The sequence below is a fragment of the Nestor notabilis genome, unplaced genomic scaffold (assembly GCF_000696875.1).
Source record: "Nestor notabilis isolate BGI_N333 unplaced genomic scaffold, ASM69687v1 scaffold32021, whole genome shotgun sequence".
NCBI classification, from domain to species: domain Eukaryota; kingdom Metazoa; phylum Chordata; class Aves; order Psittaciformes; family Psittacidae; genus Nestor; species Nestor notabilis.
The window spans coordinates 27,272-43,004 of NW_009914898.1; the positions used below are offsets into that span (position 1 = coordinate 27,272).

The 15,733-nt window shown below is 37.8% G+C and overlaps 1 protein-coding gene across 1 annotated transcript in view; it reads left to right on the top strand.

Moving 5' to 3' along the window:
• Positions 1-2,401: 2,401 nt before the first annotated feature.
• Positions 2,402-15,733, top strand: part of LOC104412983 (tyrosine-protein phosphatase non-receptor type 3-like) — a gene marked incomplete at its 3' end in the record, with an annotated part of 40,697 nt that continues 27,365 nt past the window's right edge. The window contains exons 1-6 of the mRNA XM_010023854.1: positions 2,402-2,539; positions 11,441-11,548; positions 11,751-11,793; positions 12,870-12,948; positions 14,399-14,443; positions 15,338-15,390. Coding sequence (XP_010022156.1) covers positions 2,402-2,539; positions 11,441-11,548; positions 11,751-11,793; positions 12,870-12,948; positions 14,399-14,443; positions 15,338-15,390 — 466 coding nt within the window. The remainder of the gene's footprint in view (positions 2,540-11,440; positions 11,549-11,750; positions 11,794-12,869; positions 12,949-14,398; positions 14,444-15,337; positions 15,391-15,733) is intronic.

Sequence of the window (15,733 nt, forward strand, 5' to 3'; positions counted from 1 at the left end):
TCTCCATGCAGATCAGGAGCTGAATGTTGAAGACGCCTTGTGGTTGTTGCTCTCTGCTGGAACCCAGCTAAGGTGGAACAGAAGTAGAACATACATAGAAAAAGGGAACAGTGGAAGTATAAGATCGGAAATATTGGGGGCAGCAAGTGAGAAAGGTTGGGGAATATGAGCAGAGAGGTCAAATAGTGCTTTCCCAAGAGCAGTGTCTGTAAGCTCCAGGAGCATTAGGCATTGCAATGTGGACTGAGCCCCATGACATTGACGAAGCTTTGAATGTGGCTACCAAAAACATTTTCTCAATTAGTGGCTGACCCACAATGAAGAATAATTTTCTCCTTTTGCCCGTCAGTGGACTAGTTGGTAGACAGCTATTTCTGCAAGTGAAAAATTTCGGGGGTATTCTATTTGTCTGTTTCAGGGGGTGAAAAGGGGCGAAAAGACTGTGCAGACTTGTGTAGTCACCTGGCTATTTGGTATAAGGTGAACACAGTGCTGAATAAATAGTTTAAAACTTAGATGCTAAAAAATTAGAGAATGTGCGATTGAAGGCTTTGTATACAGTTGCAATCTGTCTTCACCTTCTGTATGTTCCTGATCATTAGATGACTGCACGTTTTACTTATCAACAAACATTCCTGATTAAAAAAGCTCATTTTCTGGATTAACAAATAAATAATAAAAAAATAAAACTTGTCTAACTGCAGACCATATATCAAGAACAGTTTCAAAGCCAGAGGAATATATAGTGGTTTATATGGAAATATTGTTTAGAATTCACTTAAAGAATCATTTCTTCTTTTTTTTTTTTCTCTCCTTTAAAAACAGAATAAAACAAAAAAAAGCCAAAGCAAACAAACAAAACCCACACCTTTGGGAAATCATAGGAAAATACTATTGATCTCCTAGGAAAAGATGCTGGCCAAATAAATCAGTCTTGGCAACTTGCAGTTTTCATTTTAGAAAATATACAATAGCAAACTGTCAGTTGGCTGTCAAAAAAAAGTATGAGGGAGTACTGGCTGAATTCTTTTGAGTGTCTGACTTCTGAGTTTTCTGTTAGAAGGCAATTGTAACAATTGCACATTGTTGCGTGAGGACGGATCACTGCACTGCTTTGTTGCCCCTGGTGCTTTGTACAATTTTACATGTTTTTTTCATGCATTTCACATTTGCTTTTTGTAGTGATTTATGTGTAGATATGTTTCAGAATTTATTTTAGTCTAAATTGTTCAGCGTCTTTATCTGCTTTAGAGAAAAGCCAGACTACATTATAGGGCAGATACACAAATAAGGGGAGATTGCAAAATAGTCCTGATGTTGGCCCTGCCTAGGTTGGCCAGCAGTCTAGGAAACACTCGTATTATGCAAGTCTCTCTGTAGCTAGCCTCTAATAAGTGAGGTATAATGTGATAATTGGTATGGTAATTAACCTGGAAAACTATCCTCTGCTTCGCTTGCCAACTGGCTTCATATGCTCTGATGTTAATCGGTAAACTGATCCAGTGAAGAGAAGCTTGAAATGTTTACAGGCTTGACTGTATTTAATTAATCTCTTATTTCAATGAATAGCTTTTTTTTCTGCTTGGGATTTGTTTTGTTTTCTTTTACATCCATAAAACCTGGTTGTTTGGCGTTCGTGAAAATGTTTTCCAAAACAACAAAAAAAAAACAAAACACCCCAAAATGTTGTGGGTTTTTTTTTTTGTTTGTTTGGTTGGTTGTTTTATGTACATGTGTGTGTGAATGTTCTTCCTGGATTTAAATTTCCGGCTTAATGAATTTATGTATGCTAGGCTGTAAAATATTGACATGTTTTAATGTTAATTCTGGTGGCTTTGCACATGGTGTTTCTGTATATATATTTTCCTGAAACAAAATGTTATTTGACAGAATGTGATCTGTATTAACACCAAGCTGTTTTGTCAGTTAAGAGTAAACAAAATTGTTTTATTTTAGTGAAACTCGTATGGTAAATATAGAAATATGTAGGAAATCTGTAAGTGGGTGAGGGATTTACTAGTTACAGAGGATAAAAACTTGTCTCGACATTGCCTTCCTGGTTTACAGTAGGTGTTTGGGTGGGTGTTTTACTGATTTAAACTAAAGCAGTGTCAGATGCCTGACATAAGCATAGATTTCGCAGGTTACCTGTGATTCCCTTTAGAAAGTTCACATTTGGAACATGGAAGTGCCTCTATATATGCATTTATGTTCTGGTATATAGCATACTGATTTTACAACTTACTCTTTTTTATAAGAAGCATTTGTTATTATAGGCAATTTGGGTGTAGTAAGGTCTTCATTGTGTGTATTTCTCTGCAAAACCATAGATGTAACATAGCGAATTATAAGAACTGCTGTTAAACATAATTTTTGTTTTACAGGTTATTCGGCAATAGTTATGAACTCCCGTTTACGGGCCTTAGGTGGGAGGATAAATAACATACGAACATCAGAACTATCGAAAGAGAAAACCCGATCGGAGATAATCTGTAACGTTCACTTTTTGGATGGCTCAGTACAAAGCTTCAAAGTTAATGTAAGTTTGGAAAACTACTTTTTTTTTTGAAAATGCATAGAAATTTGCTTGAAAGGTGAATTTCCAATGTGGGACCCTGTGGCATGGGATTTGCAAAAGATGGTGAAGATGCAGTGTTGCCATTAGAAATTGCAAAATTACTGGTTCTGGAACAGATTTATGAAGTGCTACTTTAATTTTCTTTAAAGGCAAGCAGCTGAAACATCACAAAATCGTGGCGTGCAGATTGTATCTGGAAAAAAGGTCTTCTGTATGATATGGAAACGGTGAAGAAACAGATCTGGTGATCATTATCAGCTATGAATAAGTAATTAATAAAGTGAACTCCCAAATTTGGATGTGCTTCTCGTTTCATTAAAGCACTGGTAGTGCTAAAATGAGGAGGCCTTGTAAACTCCTGTGCTGATGTCCGTACATGTTTTGTGAAATGTAAAGATGTTGTGAATAGTGAGTATGTCATGGCTTAGTAGGACAGTTCTGTTCAGTCTTTTGTACTTAAGTGCAGTCTCTTTGTCTGAGAATGGGGAGGGAAAGGGGATTAATGGAGCTTTGTACTCCTCATTTTCACTGGATTTTATCCTATAAATATTATGGGTTTTAACCTTTACTGCTTAAAATTACTCTTTTTCTAAATGAAAACAAAGGAAATACCTTCAATCCTCAGTCAATTTTCAGTAGAATTATCTGACCATGCAACAAACCTGTGGATGAATTCAAGTATAATCATGAATTTGTGTTATGATACTTGTTTTCGCAATTTACCCTATTTGAGAAGAAGCATTTTGCTGAGAAAGCTGCATTGTTGGATATCTTATATTATGCAGTGCTTTATTGTAGGAGATTGAAAACGTCACCTGAAAACTGTATTTTTCTAAATGTTATTACAGTTCTGTCTGCAGACTAATTTAATTTTTAACTTTGTCTGTTGGATATTTATTGAAATAGAAATGAATTGGTAGATAAACAGATTTGTTTTTTCTTTCTAATATATACAGAATTAGTCTCACATTTTAGTATATATTTTATCTACTATATATATGTATATTTATGTATGTCTTTGTGTGTGTATATATTTGAAGTAGCTAACGTTGGGGACTGGCGTACAAGGAAAATAGGTATGTAAGAGAAAGGGTACCACATCAGTATACAATTCTTATTTTTTTTGTCTTCAGAATGCTCTAGAAGATTGCCTTGTCTATCACTGAGCTAGCATAATTGTCCTCCCCCCTGCACAAAGATCTTTGAAAAATTAGGACTTCTAAACTTTTTGAAATCCATGCATAGTAATATATTCTTCCTTGTAAATGAGCATTAACGCAGCTTTAGATTTAGTGCTTGGCCTGAAGTCCAGCACCGTACAAGTTAACTTTGCTTCTCATTTTGTGCTTTAAGCAGTGAATACAATAGGATAAATGTGAATCACACTGAAACTCCAGACCCAGCTGATTTCTCTCTCTGCCTTCAATGGGTATCCCTGCTGGCTACCTCCTTCATCCAGGAATTGGAAGGGCCTCCTTTACTGCAGCTCTAATGCTGAACTGTCATAGGGGTACTGCAGGACCCATTACTGCTCGATTGAAAAGAAGCGGGGAGCATAGCTACCACACTGTGTTATGGGCTAATGCAAGAATATTTGATTAATTACCAGAACATTTATGTTCTTTGAGTACTGAGCTTTCTTCTTGGAACTGACTACTGAGGGAGCCTGCACTTGTCTTCTAGGATGGCCCTCCCTGATTATCTCACCTCGATGACTGACTGCCTAAGGACAGGCTTTGCCACACTCTGGTTGTGTTGCAAGGTCTAGTTCTCAAAAGGATTTGAAGCCATCTTGTACCTAAGTTCTGTGTACTTAAACAGAAAAATTCAGCACAGTGAGAAGTTTGTGCCTGTCTGTGCGTGTGTTTTTTATTTTAATTGCCAATATAATTCGGTTTTATGTCTGTGAGCAAAGAGTAACTCAGGTCTGTGGTCAGTCTGGGAATCAGCTAGGCATGTATTGAAGGAAAAATAGTTTTGCCCTGAACAGATTTTCCCTCCTAGTGAAGTCTTTCTGTGTTACTTTACAGAAACTGTTTCTCAAATCAAGACATTGATTTATAGATCCGATTTTGCTCCATACTGTATTGCACTGTCTTTGAGTTATGCTTCTGGTTTAGTACTTGTGATTTTTGCTTTTCAACAAGTTGGGGTTTCCTTCTAGAGATAAAATGATTAGGCAGTAATAATGAGAGAAGTTGGACACTTGAAATTCAAATCATAACGAATGTTTTTCCTTCTCTACTGTCTCAGTTAAGCTCCTTCTTCCAGTATTTGAGAAGGAACATGATAGTTGCAATTAAAAGAACAGTTACTGTTGGTATGTTTAAAATTATGGGCAGAAATAGACCTCTTAAAGGTTCTTTTTGCTTGTGAGTGTGAGTTTCGTAATTTTAAGCCACTCATAGTAAAATGCAAGGGTGCAGAATTGTTGGATTTCTGTCACAAAGTTTTCCTGATGGATATTGTTTGATAAGACAAGATGCACTTATCTGTGTCCTTCCATGTCGAAAGAACTGCTATATGAAGTTTCAGGCTGGCAACAAGTGTTTAGCTTTATATTGAGATAGAGATTAGTATACTCCTGAGTGCAAAACAGTAAGATCTTACGAAATTTGATGATGCCTTTGAGGACAGTGAGAAAGTGATCTGACCTACAGCAGGCTTGTTAGTCTTAGCCCTTTGTGGGGCCTGACTTAGTAATAAATGCTGAAGGAAAGAATTAGTGGAGAGGAAATTTTTCTGAAGTTAGAACTGGAATGACTAACCTCATGTATATGTTGTTTTAAATCATTTTTGGCACAGAGGAAATGCAGTGGGTCAAAACTCTGTGAGCTTGGATAAATATTTTGTGTGACCTTTATATAGGAAAATACAACACTGGAGCGTATGGGATCTAAAAGAGTTATGGGAATAGCAGGGACTTGGCTCAAGAGGTGGCAGCAGATCTTGCTGAAAAGGAGAAGAAAAAAAAAGCAAAGGAGGATATTAATAGGGTTCTTGACTGTCCAGTTTCATTAAAATGCTGCTATTGAATCTTCAGTAAATCAAAAATGTAATGTTTGACGCCTTAACAATAAAAAGGATATAGGAATATGAGGTATCAGGTAGGTTATCTTGAATAAAGAGTAATTGCAATGAGGGAAATCAGTAGTGTAAACTCAATAGCTTTCATAAGATGTTGTGGTTTTTTAAGCTCAATTTTCAGTTGCAGACAACAGAGGAGGAGAACACCGATAGTTTGCAGGCTGAGCTGCTTCCAATAACACTATTTTGGAACAATAGTGTTATTGTTCCAAAAGATGTGAGCACTATTACGCACCAGACAGGAGTCTTCAGCCAGTGTCAAGGAAGTACTAACAGTGTTGGTCTTGTCATTGAGGCCATCTTCTGGGGAATGTCACACATGGATCCTGGCTACTCACAGACAAAAGAAGGAAGTTCCAGTCAGGCAGGCATAGAAAGTACAACTAGGATGCTCTGCAAAAGTCAGGACCTGAGGAAAGAAGAGGCTGTTCTGTTTATTCTAGCTAAACAAAATCTTGCATGCTCTGAATAAGAGTATCAGGTGAGTAAATAAATTCCGGGAACAGAAAAGGACAGAGTTAGCAGAAGAGCAAATAAATTAGCTGTGTGTAAAATTAGTGTGGAAATTGAAAGAAAGCGGAGCAGTTCAAGCTTATAGGCATATGGGGACTAAAGGACACAAGCTGTTTGGTGGTAGATAACTGAACAGGCTAAATTAGGAAAGGATGACCTCAAACAGCACAAGGGGCAATGGGTGTTGTGTCTGAAGTGAGACTAAATTTGCAAAAGCTTAGGTGGTGCTTAACTTTGAGGTTATCATTGCCAGAAAGTGGGGGCAAAGCTCTTGCAGCAGAGAGGGACAAGGGCATGTGCTATAGGCGGATGTTGAACTCTCCTCTTAAAATGTCACTTTGTACCGCTTGTAGAAGCTGACAAACTGAAAATGATTATTTGCATATTTATACCTTCACTTCAAAGAGCTGACAGTCTTCGCTTAGGTTAATGCAGTACTTAGGACAGTGGATCTTGATCACCCCAGGTTCTAGGCAGTACTGGACATTAAAAATAATGAATGGTTCTCTCTCTTCAAAATGGTGTACCTTACTAGAAATTAAACTCGACTAATCTAAATTCCCTAAATACAGCGGGAAATTGTTGCGGCATAGGCAGAATGTAATAGGTGTTAGCTATGACTTCTTTAAATATTAATTTCTGGCCTATATAACATAAGGTGAAATATATTTCAAGGAAGATTTAAATGGAGGTGAATGTGTGGTTACATGGTGGTTGATGCAAAGCTATTAACAGTTCAGAATAAGGATTGGTAGATGTCAGGAACATGAAATAAATGAAAACTTCCAGGTGAAAACAAGCAAAGGTCTTGGAAATGTTTCTTTTTAGTAGGAGACCTCCATGGATGGATATGGAGCTGCTGAGGAAACTTAGAGGGAAGAAAGAAGCTTACAGAAGGTGGAAGCGAGGACAGGCAGCCTGGGAAGATTACAGGAACGTTGTCTGGGAAGCTAGGGACCAGGTTTGGAAAGCTAAGGCCCACTTAGAATTAAATCTGGCAAGGGATGTGAAAGATAACAGGAAAGGCTTCTATAGGTACGTAGCAAATAAAAGACAGACTAGGGACAACGTGGGCCCTCTCTGGAAGCTATTGGGAAAACTGGCTACCCTGGATTTAGAGAAGGCTGAGGTTCTTAATGACTTCTTTGCCTCAGTCTTCACTGGTAAATAAATGCTCAGACCACACCACCCAAGTCTTGGAAGGCAGATGCAGGGACTGTGAGAATGAAGACCTTAGGCCCACTGTAGGAGAGGATCAGGTTCGAGACCACCTTAAGAACCTGAACGTGCACAAGTCCATGGGACCTGATGAAATTCATCCGTGGGTCCTGAAGGAGCTGGCAAATGAAGTTGCTTGGCCACTGTCCATCATATTTGAGAGGTCGTGGCAGTCAGGTGAAGTTCCTGGTGACTGGAAGAAGGGAAATGTAACCCCCATTTTCAAGAAGGGGAAAGTGGAAGACCCGGGGAGCTACAGACCAGTCAGTCTCACCTCTGTGCCCAGATTCTCCTGGAAAGCATGCTGAGGCAAATGAAAACAATGTGGTGGTTGGTGACAGCCAGCATGGCTTCACTAAGGGGAAATCCTGCCTGACCAATTTGGTGGCCTTCTGTGATGGGGCTACAGAACTGATGGACAGCGGCAGAGCAGTTGACGTCATCTACCTGGACTTGTGCAAAGTGTTTGACACTGTCCCACACGACATCCTTGTCTCTAAATTGGAGAGACACCAATTTGATGGATGGACCAGAGGATAAAGAACTGGCTGGATGGCCACACGCAAAGAAAGAAAAAATAAAATTCTTAGGAGCTCGTGTCATTGCAACAGAAGAGGCTAGTGTGTAAAGTGCATGTTGTTCTGGTTTTTTATCTCATTGTAGAAAGGCAGGAGCTTTATTAAGAATGCCTTAACTACTTGCTGCAATGGTTGACAGGGTTAAGGAGAACTTTGTTGTAATGCCTGGCTTAACTGAACAGTGTTCATGTTGGTTTGCCCTCTTCCCATGGTGGTGGGCAGTGAGAATAGTGTGCTGCAAAGTATTTGACAAGTACTATTAGAGTACACTATAGTATGGACTGTATTGGAACAGATGTTAAAATTCAAAAGCAGTAATGTGACATGCTTAGCCTCCCTCACTTTACAGCTAGATCTCAAAACTATTTATGTGCAAAATAGGTTGAACATTGTGCTGTGTAAGCTGTGTGATAACTTTATTTTCAAGTATGTAGGCTGAAAAATAATTCAGGTGTTTTTTAAAGACAAAGCTGAGTAAATACAGATTCTTCTTGAGGAAAAACAAAACCCTTCAACTTCTGGAATGTCAACAACTGAAGAAGACTTTAACAATTTAAGATGACATTTTGTACTTAGCTTAGATTTCTGGAGTGGGTACTTTATCTAGGCAGTGTGTAAGAAACTTTGTGCTTTTACTCCCAGAGAGCAAGAACTGGAGCCACAGAAAAGTAGTGTTGGAAACTGGTTTTGATAGGAAGTGTGGAGAGAAGGAAATAGTAGGTATGTAGGCAGAGGAGACTAGAACTGTCTGAGCAGCTGAGTTTAAGGTTGGGACAGAGAGTTGCAAAGAGAGCACTTCGGCTGCTGAGCAAGAATATAGTAGCAGGAAGCTTGCTTGTCTTCACAGAGAAACAGAAAGCATAGCAATTCATGTGTGCTGGGGAGAGGAGAGCATGCAATTGTGAGAAGGTGGGGGGAGAGAAGAGGAAGGCATCCGAATTGGGATAAAGGAGCAGAAGCATGAAAAATAAGAAGGGAATTAGGACATAATGCTGTTGCAAAGAAAGGAGGCTGAAAGTGCTGAAATGCAGAGAGAAAAGAAAATTAGCAGAAGAATCTGCCCTCTGTGGTCTTCTCCTGCCCCATTTGTAATGAAACCCGAGATGCCTGAACACTTTCTTTTAACAAAGTGTATGTCTCATCCCCTGTAATTGGTTTTGGTCACAATATGACTTCAGTTTCTCATTTAGCTCGTGTCAGAAGTATGCACCATAGATGTGCAATTATGCTTCTGAGCAGTGCTGGTGTCATGAGATGTCACTTGAAAGGGTTTTAATGTTCTGCTTATAGAAACACAACCCTGGGGAAATGAATATGATATGTATTGTAAGACAATGCTAAAGATGTTCACACGAGGAAATGCCCGTTATTTCAGAGGGTTAAGGTGGTGTCTGCTATTTTCGTAGGGCCCTCTTGTGTACACATACGGATAATCTCTTGACTGCAAATCTCAGGTCTTCATAGCGGAGCCCACCTCATTGGTGGTGCTGGACAGAGCTGCCTCAGAGATGCACAGCAGCATGGCTGTGCATGACGAGGAATGCTTGGTTGTGTGGTCCTTACCTGTCGCTAGGTCTACACTATTTAAGGAAAATAAAATGGGTTTGATCAGTGCTGTGGTTTGAATATCCCAGAGAACAGTAACCTGTTCAGAAGAAGGGGATTAGGAATATGCAGCTAGGGAAGGAAGAGGGGACAGAGCTGCTGCTTTTGATGGCTGCACAGACTTAGAGGCCTGAGTGGACTCACATTTATTGCAAGACCTTGTGTTGTGAAGGTTAAACAAGATCAGAGACTATTTGAGGGGAGAGGGTAGTCTCATATGTAAGACAGTCAAGTGTTGCCTACCTATGTTGTTTTCTTCATACGTGACTTTGATCCAGAAAAAATTGGCATGGTTTTCCACAGGAGGCCAATAGTTGGCTGTTACCGTACCTTACATCTGGAGCCTGATGTGGAAACACTGAGCAGTCCTATCACAAATGAGCTACTGGGAGTTTTGATCTAGCAGTAGGAAGTGTTGCATAATATTCCATCCTCCAAAATAAGGTAGCCAAGTGGGTGTCTTCTGTTTGAATCTTTGTCCTTCTTTTCCCATCTTTTAAATAGAAAGATTTCTTCTATGATGTAAGGGAAGACTATGGGATGTGTTATTATTTAAAGCACTCAATTACAACAGTATGGTACCTTGTTTAAAGCAAAAAAGATTAACCCAAAGACTTGAGTGTTGTATAATAAACAAGGTCTAGATAAAGAGAATTGAATACAATATTGGCTTATTAAGTGGGCATTCTTATGCACTGAGTAAGATAGAGGCCATCCACAAAAATGTGATCACTTTCATGCTTATACATGAGGTCCTTTGTTTCAAAAGATTAAGAAATTTGCTTTAGAAATCAGAACTTAATTTTTAAGAAATTTGCTTCAGAACAAAGTGATTGTCTTTGCAGTCTAAATAACTTCCCTCTGGTAATTTTTGTTTGCACATGTATATCTTAGTTTCGCTTTTAAGAGTAAGGTTTTGAAGATCGCATGAAAAATTAGTTTGCTATATTTTTTTGAATAAACCAGATAGCAAGCAAACTTGCCTGATTTTTGTTCTGTCCAGCAATTTCACATATGAAAATCTAGACATAAAGTGCCATACAGCTTTGCAAACTATTTATTATGTATTGGCATATTTAGGATTGCAATGTTCTTGAGGGGAGTTTGTTCCTTTTTGTAGTTATGGGTTTTGTTCTTTGTTTGTTTGACTTTTTAATAGAAATGGTTCACAGTGTTCCTTGGCAGAATTTGATTAATCCACAATGTCATGGCATGGAGATACTTGTTTGGTTTGGGGAAAATTATACTATGCTTGTACTTCTGGATCTCTGCTGCCTGTATAATTCCCTGTTGCACCAGTTCTTCTGTGGTACCTGCCTTGAGAGACGTCTAGGCAGAAAGCACGTACTGGCTGAATGGCAGCTGAGGGGCAGGTGGGAGTTCAGGCTAAAGGACAGGATATTATGGCTGGAGCACAGCACCCTACACTTTTTTCTCTGTCCTGGTGTATACTGGATTTGCCTTTTGACAGCTGATGTGGAAAACAGTAGAGGCCAGAGCAGCCCCATGTGGCTGTAAGCCATCCTTGCAGGCTGTGCAGTCTACAGACTGTGGTCCAGGGAGAGGTTGCTTAAAGTTGAGTTGCTGGACAGACCTCAAGGGCTTGAGTTCATGTCAATTCATGCTGAGATTTCACACGCCTAATGTATTTTGGGAAGGAATCCTCTTAAGAAAACAAACTAACTAAAGATACTTTTATCAGAAATGAGTTCTTATTGATGATAAACTTTGAACCATTGAATTAGCAGCTATTTTTATTCATGAGTTATTTAAAAACCCCCACAACATTTATTTCAATTAATTGTACCTTAAAATGTGTCAGTGTTGCAGAGGTTAACTTCTAAATTTTTTTTGTTTTCAGAAGCAAGACACTGGACAGATTTTGTTGGATATGACCTATAACCAGTTGGGTGTGATGGAGAAGGAATATTTTGGTTTACAGCAAAATGAAACTTCAGTAGATTCACCTGTAAGTATAGTAAATAATAAAAGTGTGCATGTGTATGTGTATATACGTAAGTATAGTAAATAGTATGTGTATGTGTATATATGTATATACACACACATGCATACACATGTATGTATACACACATATACATGCACACAAACATAAATAAATAGTATTCATTTGTAAATATTTTTAATCCATCTAATAGTTTTTCATTTCACAGCGATGGCTTGAACCAAACAAACCTATTAGAAAACAGTTGAAAGGTAAGACTTGTTTTTAATATTGTTTTTAATCTTGGTTGTAACTGTATAGTCCTGCTTTTCTGTGTTTTTATGACTAGAATAAATACAGTTCATGTAAATTAGTGTCCAGATGGTAGATTTTCCTTACAAACAAGGCTTGTTTGTCTGGCAGTCTTTTCTGCAGATGCTTCTACATCTCTTAACTGCTAACTGGGTGCTAACAAGACCCAGTAGGTCGCTACCTTCGATTCTGTAATAGCATCTAAACCTGGCTTCTGAACAGTGTTGGAAATCACGGCTGTGAAAGCAGTAGTCCTGTCATATGGCTCCAGTAAATCTCTCCTGATAGGGTAGATAAAGAAGAGGAGGGGGGTTGATTGTGGGAAGTGGAGCCAGCTTCATGTATAGGTTCTGGCAAATTCTTGTCTCATGTAGAATAATAATAATTAAAAAAAAAATGCTTGTTTTTATTAAAAAAAACAAACAAACCCTACCCAAACAAAAACCCAACACTACACACTTCCAAGTGCATGTGTTGTTTATAAACAGCTTTGGGTAATACAGAATGCTTACCAAGAAGGACAGCATGACCCTGCCAGACAGCAATTTAGGAGGGCTGACTGACAATGTCCTAGTTTGTGCTGTGAAACTCAAGTTATGTTTTTCAGCTCTCTTATTGCTACAATATGCTATAGATTGTGTACAAATTGAAATAAAAATACAGATGTTAACATGCTGAACTTCTGTATTATTCTTGTATTTATATGTAAGATGGAATTGCACATTATCCCAATTGAGATGCTACAATATATTTGCCACTTTTTTCTCATCTAATACCTACGAGGTAAAGGTACCTAACTAATGCCTTTTAGGTAAAGTAGCATATACCAAGTACTTTAAATGAAAGCATCACAAATTCTGAGAGTATTTTCTTTTCATAGTTGGTGTTGGAGATGCTTTTTATGGTTTCTTTTAGATTCATGAGAAAAACACATGAGATTTCTATGTGGTTCATGTATTTTTTCTGTATATATAGAAATAAAAACTTTTTTTTTTTTTTAAACAAAAAATTGATTTGCTCTTCTAAAATATTGCAGGAGGTTTTCCCTGCACCCTTCGTTTTCGTGTAAGGTTTTTTATACCTGATCCTAACACGCTTCAACAAGAACAAACCAGGTAACTTCTGCTTGATGTTTACTTCCATGGTCTAGGAATATGCAAAGCCCTTCTTTCCCATCTCCACAGCTTGACAAAGTGGGCTTTCTTAGGTTGAAAACTTTTTTATAATTTTTTGTATTCAATGTGTTTGGAATTGACAGCTTGCTGTGATGCTCATAGTGAATGATTTCTGTTATATACAGCCCACAACTCCAAAATACAGCCAGGAGTAGAAGCTAGTGCAAAAATGGCAGTTAGTTTATTTACATGTTGGATTCCCCTTACTCTTTTTTTTAAGCCCTTCATTACTTGAAGTACTTGCCTATTGCATTTTTTTTTCCTTTTCTTTCCGGATCCTTTAATTAATCAGATGCAAAGATTGAAAAAGAAGGAAGTTCAATGATTAAGCTGTCTGTGTGCCCTAGGTTTGTTAGAAGTTTTGTATCAACACTGAGTCAGATTTGAACATGTGTAGTAGAATTAATGTTGAGGGTGTGGGAGGGTGAGGTTTATTTTGTTTCAGGAAGGACAGATAACAGTTCTTGTTTTCTAGTTTGCCCATTACTTGTAACATGCAAAGATCTATAATGTTTCAGTTGATAAAAGACCTTTAAAATTTACTTTTGTAACCTGTCTCTGAGGTTTTGGGGTGGTGGTGTACCTGAATTATAGGCAATTTTCAATTTACTTGTCACAAGGCTTTAACTGAATACTTTTTTGTTCAGTGCTTATCATTTGGAATTTAGAATTCAGATATGCCCATTAATCTGGCTTTTTTGTAACTTTCATTATTAATTTCAGTGATTTGAGAATATAAATAGTAGATCATGTTAAATGATACTTCTTGTAGAAAACTTTGCTGTTGACTTGTTTTGGTATTTGCTAATCATGCAGTTGTAAGCTCTTCTGCAGTTTTAAACTGAAGTTATTCAAAGACCTGCTCTATATGGTTCACATCCCAACTCCTCAGTATCACTATAACGTAACATTGTCAAACACACTAATAAGAGCAAGGCTGAACTGTTCTTGGACAACTATTTCAGAGCTTTTTGTCAGCATCTCCTATTTGAGAAATGTTTTGTCCTCCACTGAGTAGTTTCAAGACTATCACAGTTTGGGGTTGCCTTTCTTTTTAAGTTATATCCAAGATGACTATTACTGGGAGTAAAAGAGCCCAGTTCTGTAATGGTTTGGGTTTCGTAGTGTTTGTTGTGGCATTAATGCTGTGGTCCTGGAGTTGTAGTACAGACTGCCAAAGACCTTTAAAACTGTTGTGAGAGTAAGTGGGTGTATGATTGCGTTATTTGTAAATGCCAGTAAGGTTTATTCATCTGTTCACATAGTTTGCCAGGAATTCTTAATAAAAAAAAAAAACAAAACAACTAATGCATGTAACCATTTAAACCATTCCTTTAAAATGTGAAAATAAACATATGTTTGTTTTTGTTTTCCAAAAAAATTGTTCTAGGCACTTATTCTTCCTGCAATTGAAGACTGATATTGTGGAAGGAAGGTAATAAGAAGAATCTTCAGTTTCTCTAGAATTCTTTTTAAAATAAAATTCAATACTAAAACAAAACGAAAGGGAAAAAAAAAAGCCTCTTTCTGAGAGTGTTGTTGCTATAAAAATGTACCTTGTGAAATACTGCTTTTAAAAGAAAATCAGATTACTAGGGTAAACATTATGAATTTTCATATAGCTCATTTATGAAGAACAGTTTACAATCCTGTAAGGAAGGAGCTGTAGGAGATCCTGTGTGTCTGAAAAACACGGTGTGCCAGGCATGGTATTCCAAATGGAATGTCTAGTAGAGTAACTGGGAGGGAGTAGCGAAGTGTGGCTCTTGCTATCATTTCTCAGGATTTCAGGGTTATATTTCCTCTGCGGTAGGCATATACCCAGTGGTTCCTTTGCCTGTGTGATTATACATTCTTGAGAGGAAAAAGGAGGTCTGAGTATCTGCTGCCAAATGTAAATTGCCATTAGGTGTTGGCTTTTTTCTTCCATGGAGTCACTTCTGGTCGTGAGATCGGAGCTGTCTTTGTGCTTGGCATTTGGCAAATTTTGGTGTTTGTGTCTGGTTTAAAGTACACCAGACTGCAGCTGTTAAAGTGATGTCCAGAGCCCCATAAAAATCCCTTATCCTTTTGCTTTCCCAAATAAGCATCCAGCAAGAATACACATGTCATTTTATGTTTAGTTACTTCCATTCACTTAAGCTGTTGCACAGCAACTAGCTTTTAATGTCCAGTTCTACTGTGTTTTGACAATCAAACTTTGTAGGAAAAAAATCAGATACTCTTTGAAGTAAACGAGTCTTCACATACTGAACTAATTGCAGAGACATTGCTAAAAGTACACTTATACATTCTATGTCTAAACAAAAACATTTTCCTCTCTCTCCAGGTTGTCATGCCCCATTAATTCTGCTGTTGTTCTGGCATCGTATGCAGTACAATGTAAGTCATAACCAATTGTTATTTTGTTAATAAATGTCTTTGACTGACTACCTTCTCTGCTGTGTGGTGCTGAAAAATAAGGAAAGATTTCTTTCCTTATATATGTGTGGAATATTCAAAATGCTATGGTGATGCTTTGTAAAGAAGGTGCAGGTTATTAAAAAAGCTTTCAGTCACTCTAAATAGAAAAAGTGTACTTGTTAGGTCTTTTAAAAAAAATAAAGTTGATACAAGAGAAACATTGCTCTTATTTATGTGTGCTTGAATTGCTGACAAAAAGGAAGGCTTTCATTGTCACTGGAAACAAAATAATGAAACTTACATCCCTCTTGTCTTCCTGCAA